At 31.7% G+C, this 16,844-nt stretch overlaps 1 protein-coding gene across 1 annotated transcript in view; it reads left to right on the forward strand.

Annotated features, from left to right (window-relative positions):
• Window positions 1–7,119: 7,119 nt before the first annotated feature.
• LOC127866314 (neuronal acetylcholine receptor subunit beta-3-like) overlaps window positions 7,120–16,844 on the forward strand; it is a 51,501-nt gene continuing 41,776 nt past the window's right edge. The window contains exon 1 of the mRNA XM_052406784.1: window positions 7,120–7,256. Within this exon, the coding sequence (XP_052262744.1) occupies window positions 7,154–7,256 (103 nt within the window). The 5' untranslated portion in view covers window positions 7,120–7,153. The remainder of the gene's footprint in view (window positions 7,257–16,844) is intronic.

Raw genomic sequence — 16,844 nt, forward strand, 5'->3', positions numbered from 1 at the left:
TATGATACTAGCTTCATCTGGAGAATAAAATAGTCCCATAATATTGGGTTAACCAATTGTATCACTCGAAATCGCCATTCAAACGCTATATTATGATATGATGTCAAGTGAGAAATAAAGCGCTTAATAAGAAGCACACTTACGAGACTTGGCAAAGATAAGCATAAGTCATCAAATTGTACTGTGGTTTGTGGATAAATGATTTCAACTACAACCATAAAATGTTTACGTTGATATTATTGCATACTTATACTTTTAATTTTAGAGGAGCCCATATTTCTTTAATACATAGACATCGGATACTAATGACAATTTGGAAACACAATTAAATACATGTACATATGAAGCAAAATACAAAGTATAGGTAATAAAAATACTTTTCGTATAAGAACATGTAATCTTTTTTAGCTATAGTGTTTTGTTATGTAGGATGCGAATTTAAAGGGCATATTTACAACTTTAAAACTATGATCTTATTATGCCCCCGGATCGAAAGATCGGGTGTATATTGTTTTTGGCCTGGCTGTCTGTCACTGTGTCTAAATGACACAGTATGACATTCATTGTGTGTGTCCCAAAACTTTAACCTTGGTCATAACTTTTGCAATATTGATGATAGCAACTTGATATTTGGCATGCACGTGTGTCTCATGGAGCTGCACCTTTTGAGTGGTGAAAGGTCAAGGCCAATGTCATTCTTTAAGGTCAAAGGTAAAAAAAATCAAAGCGGCGCATTAGGGGACATTATGTTTCTGACAAACACATCTCTTGTTTTTGAAATCAAAGTTTTTTGTGTGTACATTCAACACCTAAGCATTACGCATGCTCTGATATAAAATGTGAAGTAAGTTTAAGTTCATTTGATGAATTCAAAAAGGATAATTAGCGGTTACGCCTACTGTATGTATATAATCCATTAGATCAGCTAATTTCGTTTTTCGCACACTCATAGTGTGCACTCACAGCAATGTTCCTCATTTGTTTTCAAATTGAAGCGCAATACAATAGCAGCAAAGCATTTATCTGATCTTTTATAAAATAAGATAAACATCTATATCACCATTTGAATGTATTGAACACAGTCGCTTCATGCTCGATTAACGTATGTTTTATTGTTAAAACTCTTGTTAACAGAGTAATATATTTCTATTTTAATTGATTACATCGTTGATTAATCGAAAGTAAAAAGATATAAATAGTAATAATATTAACTGAATCGATCCCATGCATAAAGTCATCCCGTAAATATTATTGTACTCATTAATTTATAGGAATAAGAAACTTAACGTGACAAATTAATTAATATCAACACGAAAGCGCACAATGCTTTGAAACTCGTAAATGTGTGGATATCGTCGCGGGAAATTGACATGGAATATATTTTCACACACAAAATAAACGACCATTTTGACCATCTCGTTAAATATTTATTTCCAGACATCATCTAGCTTTGAAAAGTTGGCCATATCTATAAGGAAAACTGATTTTTAAGTGTCAATTTTATTTTACGAAATATTTAACGAAATTATCGTTAAATTTTAGTGTGTATGGTGCTTCAAAGAATTTAGGGAAAGGACACGTGTTGTTACACGCTTTGGTTTGACTATGATTCTGGAGCGGGAATGACTTTTAATAGTACTACTGGTTTTATGGATGGTAAATAGAACGGGTCTTTGAATAAACATTAACACTCGATTTTTTTAAAAATAGACAGGAAATTATAGCCTTCACCAATGGGAAACATTTTTCAAACTAAATAGTCTGCGTAAGGACAAGGCGAAAAATGTTCACTTGTCGGAGATAATTGCATGCGTTTTGTTCGTTGTTGGCAGTTTTATTTTTTATAACACATCCAGAAAATTGAAGTTTATAATTAATTAATTTTCAAGTAAGTAAATGCAAAAGGTTTAAGTTACATTGTTTTCTATTAGCTTAAGGTGATGAGACATGTAACACCGGAGTTTGAGTGCATAAAGTAATTGATTGATTGTTTAAGTCATTAACGTATAGGCATATATCATGTTATTTTCTGGTTTTTATTAGAACTTTTACAAGCTGTAATATAAATATCATATCCGCCTAACCAATATCAATTTTCAAATGATTTCAAAGGATGATTAGTCCAGTTAAGCTTTAGCAGAATACCGCCCTATCTATAACGAGCACTTAGCTGTCGAAGAATATTGAATACCTAAACAGAAATGATTAAATTCCATTTTGCAACATGTAGGGACCATGCCTTTCCTGAAGTCTTGCTGAGCTACTGAGATAATGAAATACAATCCCGATATGGATAGTATTCTGCAATGCTACGAGGAGTTAATTCTGTCAAACGTATTTATTTTATGTGGAAATTGTACGAGTCGCGCTCTTAGACAACCTAGCGTAATGCATGTGAGTTAAGTGTCGTCCCAGATAAGCTAGTGCAACCCTCACAGACTAATCAAGGGCGACACTTACAAAAGGCTTCCTTTAAAAGAAGACAAAGTGAAAGCGGAAGGTAGTATTAAGTCCGATTTTACCACTTTATTATAGTACTTTACTGTGAAAGGATACACGAACTTAATATTCAATGCAAGTCTGGTGGGTATGCTAGAAAATACCACATGTTTTTATTATTTTCAGATTATAGTAATTATGTGAGTTAGAGAAATTTAGAAAATATAAATAAAAAACAGATTTTTGTTTACAAGCACTGAGATAGTGTCAATATTCACATTTGATAAATGCAAGTACAGAATATATTAAAGGCATTCTTTCGGCCTTTATTACTTCTCTTATTATAAATTCCTCCCATACATCCGTTGAAATGATTTAGCACTATACTTGTGAAATGCATGATAATAGAATTGCCTTGCTGGTTTCTTTTTCATAACATATCTTGGAATTTTCTGTTTACATTATGCTTGAACACAAATAAATGCTGCGTTGTTATGTCAATAATTTTTGAACTTTTGAACTCCCCAAATATTTGTTTTTAGTATAGATCTCGTTTGGTATTATGTTCTTTTTTATATTTTCAAACGAATTCCCACAATTGTACCCAATATCAAAGCGGAAATTAAAATTTTAACCACAATGAGAGTGATTTTTGTTTGCACGTTGAGACTTTGAACATTTATTTGCCTCGACAATCATTTTACACTTATTTAAACGAACATTTGTTGGGTTTAGGTGAGGTTAGTTGGAACTGACTTCCAAAATGGCGTCGTTTTCGCGATTTTCGTCAAGAAGTAGCGTGTATTTTCACCGAGTAAGCAACTTTATAATTGAATTTATTTTCAAGGAAAACGCCCTTTCGATTCTACAACGACCTTTCCGTCAACATATGTGTTGTTTAATCACTTGATCTTCGCGATTTTGCATGTACGAATATTATTTTCTCTTATAATAAACAGTATGTGCGCATGTTAACAGTAAACTTTAACATAAATTATGATTATTTTATTTTGTTGATGCGTTGTTATTCCAGTTATTCATTTAATACCACATTAAAATAGTTTTACCCAACTTTTTGGAACTTACTTTCTTTTAAGCATATTTTGTTTCTGACTTTTAAACGACAAACACAGCTTATACGTATGTGATAATATTTTACACTAAATAACTGTCGTGAATGAATTACGCATTGATACGAATGTTTTGAAGAACTTTTCATAATTAGAAGTTAAAAGTTTGCAGTTTTACCCAGAATGTAATATATGAGGAATTGTTAAGTTTAGGTCATAAGCTCAAAGGGTACAAACCATTTATTTGAATGTTTTTTTTCACACTATAACATCTGGCATTTGACGGTATTATTTACACAGTCTTTACATGTTGATAATAAGACATTTAAACATACTTATGTTTAAATATGCCTTTAACAGAATACTGTTCTTACTAAACGGAATTCCATGCTTACCATTTTCGGGTTACAAGACGCCTGTTATAGACGTAGAAAGCCAACATTAAAAAGAAAACTTTACTAAATGTGTACTGCTCTAGAAAGCGAAAGGTACATGGAAACACATTTACATCTTAGTACCTTGCCAGTTACACACAAAACAATGAAATACACGTGAACAATAAGTGTAATGAAAAACAAAAAAGGGTAAAGCATTTTCGATGATATTACAAGGTTGATGAGACAAAAATACATCCATTATTGCGATTCGGATTACCTGAAGCGATTCAGAATACCTAACGCGAGCTTAAAAGAAGCATATCAATGGATAGATGCAAACATTAATATTAACTGTTTATTGAAACCAATGACATGTTACACGTTTGACCCCAACGATATTGATACATGTATGTAACTTTGAAAAGACCCATTTTGGACGAGATACATTTTGAACAAGATCTGCAGTTGGTGAATATATCATAATCGCGAAAAGTGATTTTTTTTTTCATATAAAGATATGTGCAAATGCGATACACGATATGATTTCAGTATAAAAATTATCAATATATACATTTATTTTATTTGTTATACTTACGTGAATACATATTATTTAAGATTGTTGTATTTAGGAAATAAAGTAGCAGTTCACCTAGATATGTTATTTCGTTTGTTCCTAACATTGCCTGCTATTCTGAATTAAGTAATGTTACTGTTTCCAATGCATAACAATTTCATTCCGACCCAAATGAATTTGTATCATGTATGTTGGTTCTGAATACACTTAATGTATATATGTATATATATCGGCAATACATTAATTTTAGAGATTCAGGAAAATAAAATAATAGTTTTTTTTTGTTATATTTATAATACACATGCGAATATAATATGTATTCTAAGAGCAACTTATAAAAGTACATCAAGTAAAGCACTGTCTGTATCACCATCAGACATCCACAATTGCATTCGCGTTATTTGATTTACGGCTGTCAAGAGCCATCAGGAGAACTTCAAAGTACCCAGAAATTCTTAACTAGCTATATCATTAGATTACCTCACCCCCTTACATTACAGACTTTTTTCCCGCTAAAAAAACTACTTTAACTTAAGTTTTTAAGTAAAAGCCAGCATGTGCACCGAAAGGGCTTTCAGATACAACCGATACCTATTACACATTTGCATTGACACAAACATTATATATAGATTATAAAAAAGCAACAACATAAGAATAAACCATAAAACACCCATAAAGAGTGCCCGATGAATTTTATTATCGTATATTTACGCTTCAAGGATAACCTTTGTCATGCAAGGGTTAGGAAAGGAAACGTTTTATCAACACAATCTTTGCTAATCATCACACAAGCCGCGTTGTGCGAAAGTCGGTCTTTCGTCATACGCGACTAGCGTAACTCCGCACTAGCCTGCACATTCACACAGTTTGATCCAGAACACTATGAACTCTATTGAGTCCACGAAACAATCGCGACTTTACATCGGAAAAGGCTGCTCCTAACCAGACTTCGCTACTGATTTTCTCATGACGTCGACCATATGGAGTGTTGATTTGCATGTGTTCCTTGTGTTTCATTTTCTTTGAGCATTAATATGAAAATTTTATATTAGAGGCTCGTCAACATAGGCTGTTCATTATTTTAAGTTTAAAATAAATAAATGAGCCTTTCTGATGCAAAATATGTATTCGTGACATTAGTGATGACATTGTTTAAATATACCTGTGACTTCATATTTCGGGAAAAGCATACATTTTTTAATAATAATAATAATAATAATAATAATAAAAATTATAATAATAATAATTATAATAAAAATAATAATGATGATGATGATTATGATGATGATGATGATGATGATGATGATGATGATGATGATGATGATGATGATGATGATGATGATGATGATGATGATGATGATGATGATGATGATGATGATGATGATGATGATGATGAATATGATGATACTTTTATTATTATTATTATTATTATTATTATTATTATTATTATTATTATTATTATTATAATAATAATAATAATAATAATAATTATTATTATTATCATTATTATTATATTATTATTATTAATAATAATAATAATAATAATAATAATAACAATAATAATAATAATAATAATAATAATAATAATAATAATAATAATAATAATAATAATAATAATAATAATGAATACATAAAAATGAAAATAATAATAATAATAAGCATAATAATAATAATAATAATAATAATAATAAATTTATTACTAGAATTATTTAAAATTTAGAAATACAGTTCTTTTTTTTTTAATACGAACTTGAAAACAAGTAAAGCCATGCATACCTTTATAACAACAACAACAATAATTATAATACTGATAGTAATATACCTTTAAATTTATAATTAAAATCCATAAATATCGAAAATTTGTAAGTTGGTCTGGAGCTTCTCTGGCCGCATATTGCACAAGAGCCGGTTTCACATGACGCGGCTCAATCATACAGATTTAAAATCATTTTTGTCAGTGATATTCCGATTACTTAACATCAAATTTAAACGGAAATTCCGGTTACTTTACACAATTAAACATATAAATAATTCATCGGAATACAAACTTGTGAAATAGAAATTGTTTATTTTACGTGTTTGTAAGCATGTAAAGATTTTTTTAATTTGCAGTGCCATTTTTTTGCCTTTAATGAAATTAAACAGAATACATATAATTGGATAACCAGTGTATGTGATTATAACAACATTAATAATTATGTTCATATAACGCAATAATATATGTGGTATAAAGCATCTAAATAAGAAATGTAATTAGTTTTTTATATATTAAAGTTTAATTTAAATATTAGCATTGAACGGGTAATGAACTACGCCAGAATATCTTTGCTTTAACTGAATCAGCATATGCCGTGTTTCACAAAGTTTGTACATTTGGTATGTGGATGGAACAGCTATCGGAGAGGAGTTAAATATTGAACATCGTATGGGGGATGGGGAATATAAACGATAAATAATTATGACTGAGTAAACGCTCAAGTGTTAGCTGCTAGGAACAGAGATTTTAATCATTCGGAGTTCATGTTAGCTACTGATATATTTAATATGTTAGAGGCTATGCAAATTTTAATGGAACTTATTCACAGATCTTCGTTTTTTTAAAAAGGTCGATAAATGTTATGCAAGATTGTTATTCAGTCGTTTTGGAGGATGTTGATGTTAACGCTGTAAATGACGTCATCTAGTATTTGGAAATGAGTACCATAAGAGGAACTCTGGTCTTGTTGCTGCACGCGCACTGTTTAATTACACCATGCAAGGGGATTGTAAGCTCAGACCTATTTGCAAACAGCACTCGTAAGTAACATACTTATTTTTTTGACTATCAAGAATAACCGATATTATTATGTTTTTTTTCGGTATATCACCACTTATACGTATTTATAAAACTGTATAACACGTCGTGAAAAATTATGCCTTATGTAGTTTTACTCTGGGTGTGAATACTTTCCATTGCTTTTACAATACACATGTAGTTTGATGCATGACGGTGTACATGTATATGAATATTTTACACATTAATGTATTTTGTCTTATTAACGGCGTTTGTGCAAGATATTGTGACTTGTTTAATGCATTAATGATCGCTCATTGTAAAAGATGCTTTATTATTTGAATCTTGATTGTGTACAACCATGTACCGGGTATAACAACCTACATGATGCTTTATACACAACGATGGCGGTGCCTTTATCTTTTACCAACCGCTTATTTAGTGTTGATCATTAATATGTCGTCCTGTAACTGGTTTGTATACATGTCTGTCAGTGACCTCATGTTCAACTGCTCTTATAAAATCCCTGATAACACATTCACGCGGTACATACCCGTTATTTAAAGGGGCCTTTTCACAGATTTTGGCATGTATTGAAGCTTGTCATAAAATGCTTTATAGTGATAAATTTAAGCATTGAACCTAAAAATCTCCAGAAAAAAAACAAGAATATAAATAAAAAAAGGAAAGGGGAAAATAAAAACCTCGACAGGAATCGAATCACTGACCCCTGTTGTCCTGGAGTAAAAAGTTTCCCGCTTAGATCACTCGACCATCCGTGCTCATGCTATAAGCGGATGCATTTTTCCTCATAATTTCCCAAAATATAACGACAACAACAGAACTTCCCGAATTATTCAATCGTTTCGCGTTGCAACGCTTTATAATGTTCAGTTTTTCAAATCGTCAAAAGATGCATATAATGGATATTTTAGAGCATGGTTAATGTTCAGTATTACTATTTTCTCACAAATATCATAACTAAAACAATTATTGGCGATTCTAAAACAACTTTTTTTTTTAATTTGTCAATTTACAAAAACGTGAAAAGGCCCCTTTAATGCCATAGATGACTGAAAGAGTAGGTAAGGCAGGATTTCGCGATTTCTTTGTAATTGCTTAATGGAGTTGTACTATTTTTATAATGTATTTGCAATTTTACTGTTTACGCGTGTTACGTGAACAAGAAATGAATGGTAGGTATTTAGATTCTAAATAAAAACACATAAAAATCGTGCAAACTATGATATTTAGTAAAATGCCCTTAAATCTTATATGGGCTACATTGTATTCGTGAATAAATTAGTTGCTCGAGCAAGGGATGAATTTTGCAATTTGTATTACTTGGGAATTAAGTGAAGTGTCCTTTCGAGATCCACTTTTGCGCCACAAACGTCACAACGAATCAAGAAATTATATATAAAAAATATTCGCGCACAACAATATTTTGTGTAAATTTGTCATAGTGTTTAGTGTACTTTGAATTGAGTTAGCCTTTACGACAAACACGATGGTAACATCTTATCCCCTTGAATCCAATACACGTAAACTTAAATTCGGTCGGTTTGCTGGTATTATGTTCGTCTTTCTGCACGTTCGCACAATTTGCGTTATTTCGTATGTTCGCTCGAGGTTTTCCGTTCTTGTTCGTTCGTTCGTTTGTTAATTTGCCTATGATCGTACTGATCTATTTTTTATAACGTTGTCATGAAGAACGTTTCTCTTTTAAGTGTTCATGTTTTTCAAAGAACTATAAAGTCGAAAGCCTGTGCGATGTAGATTTATATTCAACCTATAATATGACACATTAGTATTGATGCAAGCATCAAAGGGCGTCGGGAATTTCAGTGTAAAAGGCACTCAATGACGTTACATGGAACGATTTTTTTTCTACTGAAAATATAAATATATTGGCCGATTATTTAAAACAAAATAGAAAAAGATACTGGTATAACCATTATCTAGAATTTTGTGTTATAACCCCCAAATAACAATTATTTATGATGTTGTGTTATAACCCCCAAATAACCATTATCTATGATTTTGTGTTGTAACCCCCAAATATTTCATAGTTCATTTTATTAACATTGGTTTCCTTTTTTACTGGCATCCGTGTGCAGTTTTCATTAATGGAACAGAACTGTGTAGGTTTTAAAAAAATCTGCTTCATCTTGTAAGCGTAATTTCATATTTTTCTCAACTTCAAGGGGAGATGATTCTGAACTTATTCTTACGTTGCTCATTTACGATAGGGGTTGAGTACTCATTGATATGAACACACTGTAAAAGTTGGAAAAAAAATGAATTAAAACTGTAAATTGCATTAAGAAGCTGCATTTTACAATACTTTGAAATTCAGTAAAAGATCATTATAGATTTATTGCTCCGATATTCATCATTTTCAATAGGGTTCGAGTAATACTGATATAAAAACACTTAACAAGTTTGGAAAGATTCTGACGAATGTTGTGAAATCTGTTAAACAAGTGGTAATTGTTTATTTTGTCAAATTAAATAGAAAAAAATCTGGACTTATTGTCCCGATGTTTCTCATTTTTAATGAGGTAAAATTGCTCATTGATATGAAGACACTGTAAGTTTGGAAAGAATCTGATGAAAAATGTTGACATAATCACCAAACCAAGCAGTTTTTCACTTTTATTTTTAAATTCAAAAAGACATAATTCTGGACCTATGGTCCGATATTGCTAATATAGAGAGTTTGGGTTGGGTCCTCATTGATAAAAAAAACCTGTGCAAGTTTGGCAACAATCGGATGAAAATTTTGGACTTCGAACAACGATTTCAAATTTCTCAAATTCTAAGGAAGATAACTATGGGCGTAATGGTCGGATAATGCTAAAGGGCCCATACCACCTGGATAGTAATACGTGTCGCGCTTCGCGCTTTATATGTGGTTCTTAAAAAAAATCCGAGGAGTGCTTGACTCTAGGGAAACGGGTTGCTGGGACACAGCTCCTCCTTGATAAGCGGCTGCTTCCTTTATCGCAACTCATTGTAACAATCAATAATACGTTTCGCGCTTCGCGCTCTATATGTGGTAGGGATAGTACTTAGGGCCTATGATAGACAACCATAAAAATACATGGATAATGGATGTGTTGTTTGCATTTATTTGTTAATATAAAAACACGTGTATTTTTTATAAGATATTTAAGTGATGTAAGAAATTTTAATTAACGTTGCCACCACGCGGCATCCATTAATTTTAATAAAAATGTCCAAGTGTAGTAAAATGGATTTTAAAATGTCTACATAAAATAAAGCTTTATTGTATTTATTAACCTGACTGAAAAGATTGTCAGCCGCCGAACTGTTCCGTTCGTGCCGGAACCCGGGATTGAACCGGGGGCATTTAGATGATTGTTGCGTAAACAACTTCAGTCTTACGCTCTCCCAACTGAGCTATTCCTATTATTTACGCACTGCTATTTGGTTAAGTTGTGTATAGCGATCGAAATTATATGTCTATTAATGAACTAATACAGTGTACGTTTTCGTACCACAACGCCTTCCAATAAACTTGCTTTCGCGATAGGTCGTCAAATATCGTACTACATTGATTCTCCACTAAATAAGCAAATTAGAAAAACCACAAAATAAATATATTTTGATTATGTTTGAAATGTTTTATTTTTTTTTATACAAAACCAGAAAGTTTCGCGTGTTTGCCCAGTCCCTGTGATCTTTCCCCTGTGATTAGTTGCGGATCAGTTATTAATTAAAACAATTAGCTTTGCGTTATTTGCAATAAATGTTGTAATAAATGTAATAGGCACAAATGCAGTAACTTCTCCTTCCATAAGCGAAAAAAATGCATTACATACTATTCGCCGCTCTCCAGAGCGACGCCAATGACTAACGGTGATGAGTAAGTGTGAATGCCCTCATTACATTTAGCTTAAACCTATTTCTCCGAGAACATAATTGCTGATCGTATAGATTTAGTAATGTGTTAATTGTAATAAAAAGCGTGGATTATGAGTTACCGTGATACTGCTGTAAATTAATTAATGCGGTAATAGAGTAGCTTAGTCGTTCATAAAGAAGTTGGTTTAAAATGGCAAGAAGGTAAGAGCGTTCATTCGAGATAGTTAGTTTGTTGACTTCGAACTTTCCATGTAATTTATGAAAAACGTTTATCTTAATAGTTCAGTTATTGTCGCGATTATACTTAAGCAATAACTTAGAAACGCATGGCAATTCGCATATAGGAAAGATTATCACTAACGCATTTTTCCTGGTGTTGTACCTGCAACTTGTGAAAAATCTCATTTCTATGTATAAAACCTCTTTTAGTTCAACTGTAAGTGCGTTCATCCAATATGTTATTCGAGCTTTAATAGTGTTTAAAATGGTATCGATTTTCATTTAAATACTCTAAATACATCTAAATAATAACCATTTTGTGTAATTTTGATTTCTATTATAAAGTTAAAGACAATGCGCATATTACAACGTCGATTTTGCAATTCTATATCTATCAAGTGATTTCAAGTTAATACATAGCTATTTTACGCGCTAATTCAATAGTTTTAACCGTAAAAATATCGGCAACGACATACCGTCCTTAACGTTATTTCGTTTATAGCAACACAGAAAAGTAACACGCTTGACTTTGGGAATAATTCGACAGTAGCACGCATAAGTTTTGATGTATGGAAGTATTTGCTACGTGACTCATCTCATTGGAGGTTTGGCCAACGGTTTATTAAACATATCGCAAGTTCTTATCGTCATTTCGTTGCATACAATCCCACATCAAATCGGTTTATTAGGAATACATTAAGTAATAATAGCTTCAGAATGAGACTAAAATGCTCCATACCTATAGAATAAAACGAGTGTATGGCTCGCAATGACAATTAAAATGCTGTATTATGATGTCGAATATGAAAAAGTACATAATTTCAATCACACCTTAGATGCTTGCAAAACTAAGAAAAGTTTGTACAATTCATCAAATTGCACTGTTATTTATAGATACGTTATTGAAATTATAATTATCTGTAAAAGTGTTGTTGTTATTTTGCAATTAAATACTGTTTAATTGCATTGAACATATATTTCTGGATTACATAGAAATGAGATACAAATTACATGTTGAAAACACAATTAAATACCTGTACAAATGAATACAACAAATCACTTTAAAGTTTTATTTGATAATTCTTACAACAAATAACAAGATGAGTTTTAACATTGTGTGTACCAAATCTACGTTTAAAGCTATGTACACGATATATCTTGCAAATTGATTTTAAACATATATTTTGTATAAGATTCTATAAACCTTATAAGCTACAGTATTTTGTTGAGTAGGATGCGATTGGATATGGTATATATTCAACTTTAAATTATTCTCTCAATTTTACAAATCGAATCTGTGTGTGCTTCCAACGCACAAGCATCACGAAAAATATTTTTTGTAATAAAATGTGTACTAGAAGTATTTTTAAGACAATCTGCTGAGTTATGAAATTATAATTAGCGGTTATACACTTTGCGCCACATGATAAGCTCATTTCAATTTTTCTTGCACACTCATAGAAAAAAAATGTAACCATGTTCTTCATTTATTTTCAAATTGCAGCGCAATATAACAGCTGAGAAACATTCCCCTGCCATTGTATTACTATTTTAATATATTTCCTTAATCGGTTTGTGCATAGTTATATATAGCAATAATGTTCGCTGAATCCAGACCACGCATAAAATCATCCCATATACGTTCTCGTAATAGTGGGAAGAAAGCGCATGATGGTTTGAAAACAAGTATTAAGAAAGGTAAATTATTTTATATTTTAAGAAATCTAGAAATAAATGTTATATTGTATTATTGTTTATGTTGGTTGTAATAAGAAGTTAAATCCCGTATGTGCTGCATGAATGAATTTAGGAATAGGAAATATGGCAATACCCGTAATGGAACTATGTATCTGAAGCGGAAATGACTTTCATGAATTATAGATACTGGTTTTATGGTTGGTAAATAGAACGAGTCTTTGAATAAACATTTACACTATGATTCATAAACATAGCCAGGGCAATATTAATCCCTCTAATCAGAAACCGTTGTCAAATAAAAATAGGCTGCGTTATGACATTGCGAAACTTGATCGATTGTCGGGGATAATTACGTGCTTTTTGTTCGTTGTTTTCAATTTGGTTTTTTACAACACACCAAGGAAATTTATGGTTATATTTTATATTCAAACGAGGGAATACAATAAGTAAACATAATTTATGTTTTTCTTTATATTAGTTTCTTCTGAATTTACGAGGTTAAGTTGCTGGTACATGTAATTCCAAGACCACGAGCGTGAATGTATTTACCAAATGATTTGTTGTTCTAGTCATAAAAATACTTACAAATTTCAAAAATGTGGTAAATATACTGAGTCGCGCTTGAGAAAAAACATGCATGCGAGCAAACGTGTCCTCAATCAGATTAAGCAAAACTTGATAATCATGTAAAAGAAAACTTCCGTGAAAGCGAAAAGTGTCATATTAAATCCCTTTTACCAGAGCGCGGCGCAGAATGGTATTTAACCGTGAGAAAACACACAACTTGAAATGAGTCGTGTTCTGAGAAAACTTGGCATAATGCATGTGCGTTAAGTGGCGCCCAGATTAGCATGTGCAGTCCGCGCAGGCTAATCTGGGACGAAACTCTCCGCTTGTATGACATTTTTCGTTTAAATAAACTCTATTATAAGCAAAAATACAATTAAGGCGGAAAGAATCGTCCCTGATTAGCCTGTGCGGACTGTACAGGCTAGTCTGGGACGACACTTTACGCATATGCATTATGCCCAGTTTTTTCAGAACACGACTCAAATTTATTTGCAACTCGTTTGATTATCCGTCGATATAAGTTATCGTGGTAGTAAGAGCAATGTAGCAAGAATAAATACAAAACACATTTTCGTTTACGAGTCCTAACTGGCATCATAAGTCACATTTGGTAAATGCATGTTCAGAATACGCACCAGGCCCTATTGTCAGCCTCTATTATGTCTCTGATAATCCGTTCGTCACATACATCCGGAAAATGACTCGAGCATTACAATCGTGGAACGCATGCTAATGGAATTGCTTTGCTGGTTTCTTTTTCATAACGGATCTTGGTATGTTCTCTTAATATTATGCTGGAACGTTAATAAATGCTGCGTTCTAATACCAACAATTATGGATGTTTCGAGCCCTCGGGCGCTCTTATTAGTCGTTTTACTTGGGTATTCCGAGGTTCCTTTTTTATTATCATCTGTAACTGCAAAGGTTTTTCTTAATGCATAACGTAATATGTTTCGCTTTTATCAATAAGCCTCTTGGTGAACATAATCGACTTTGTGTATACGAACATTTTAAAATATGTAATACGGTTTTCGATTGCAAATGCCATTTAGCTTCAATCATTTAACCCATTAAGATGAAATGAACTACAATATACAGCGATACAAAAAATTGTTTATAATATGAACCTGATAGTGTTACGGAAAATCTACGGATAAGCCCCTATGGCTTTGTTATAGTATTAAACGTATAATGTTCTTGACAATGTCACAAATGCGATATTTTCGTTTGCAAGATACATCCGTAATGTATGTTGGATGAAGTAATGTGGTGATATACCTTTTTTTAAATTCTCGGGCACTTTCGGAGGTTTTCCTGATGCGTTGGTTTCTCTTCCTTTAGAAAGCCCTTAATCAAATGACGTGAACGCATTTATTGGAAATTTATGTTTGCTATTTATGTGGATTCTACACGCTGTTCCATATAACTAAATAGCATAAAACTGTTCAATAACATTATCAACATGCGCATAATATTTAGTCATTTGTAGAAAACATACTTGGAAGAAAAAACAAAACAAATAAAATATTTTACACACTACAAATTAAAAACCCTACAGAAAAATCCAAAATCCAAACTAAATGGCAAGTCCTTTTTGGAGAAAATGAACTTAATTGGAAACACATATTTACCATGCCATATAAAGCAACTATTGAAAGCACACTGAGAAATTTTCAATATAAATACATCCATAGAATTATAGCTTCAAATAAATATCTCTATAAATGCAAATTATCTAACTCAAATCTGTGTGACTTCTGCAGTGAAAACATTGAAACTATAGAACATCTTTTTTGGGATTGCAAACACATCCAGCCTATTTGGAATCAATTAATATCTTTTCTTGAACAACATCAACTTAACGTTAAACTATCTTTCTTAAATGTAAGTTTCGGAATTAACTCATTGAAATCAATAGACTGTAATAATATTGTGAATTTTATGGTTATATTGATGAAATATTTTATCTTAAACATGAAGTACAAAAAACAAGTACCACATTTTAATTGTTTTGTCCATAGTCTTAAACTAAAAATCCAGATTGAGAAAGAAATAGCCCTCAGTAATGACACATTACAAATCTTTGAACAAAAATGGAATCGGATTAAATTCTCATAATGTTTTGTCCACTTATATACATTTCACTCTAATGTTAGTTTATCTCTCTAAAATAGTTTCGTTTATTTTTTTTCAATCTGACAAGATCATTGTGAATATACAACAAAACACACAAGTCCAGTATGCTTTCTTCCGACTTTATACAACTCATCATTTTTCATAACTATTCCTCTGTTGTTCTTTTCTTTTCTCTCTAAAAAAGATCTTAGCATATCTTGTATAACATGTCTGAACTTTATATCTTTGTACAATCACTGTGTTGTATGATCATATACATGTTTACATTGTATGTATGATATTGAATATAAAAAAAATATTTAGTCAGAATTTAAGTCTATTTATTTTGAGAAAGATACAATTCCAAAACGCAAACAAAGAGGCCAACGAACAGAACTATATATGGTAACTGGACTATCAATCACAAATACTCGTTTAAATAAACGTTAATTGATTGTCGAGCAACATTAATGTTCAAAGTCTAAACTTGCAAACAATTATCGCTCTCATGGTGGGAGATATGTTAATTTCCGATTGGGGTTTTCGGTAACATTGTAGGAATTTGTTTTATACAGTTACTAACAAATTCTTTGGCATAAAAGAATAAGTTAAAATGTCCAATAAAAATAAAGTTTAGCGTTTGGAGTTACTTCGGTAGAACAGACGTGACGTTTCCACATTGTTAATATATGCAAATTATGTCGTACGATATTGCAATGCTGCCTTTTGATAAAATACAACATATCCATGTAAACACAAGTTGAATGATATACAGTTGTAGCGTTCATCGTTCATAGACATTTAATAGTCGTGCAATAAGGTTGCATGTTAGGTTCTCCTAATTATCATAACTAATTTAAAGAATTGCCGTTGTTCCATGCAAATTAATTTCAGCCAGCACTTGATTATGGTACATGATTGAACGGATATCCATTGTTTTGGTTGAACCATAGTCTAGTCAGCAATACTGTGCCAGAACCCATACGTCAATGAAATATACTATTAGTAAACACTTTGTTACTTACATGTGTATTTTTTTCTGACACTTATGGAAATACTTCACACAGCAAGGTCCATTATCGATTTCGAATATTAATAGTTAAATACATGTTTTGAAA

The sequence above is a fragment of the Dreissena polymorpha genome, chromosome 2 (genome assembly GCF_020536995.1).
Source record: "Dreissena polymorpha isolate Duluth1 chromosome 2, UMN_Dpol_1.0, whole genome shotgun sequence".
NCBI lineage: Eukaryota > Metazoa > Mollusca > Bivalvia > Myida > Dreissenidae > Dreissena > Dreissena polymorpha.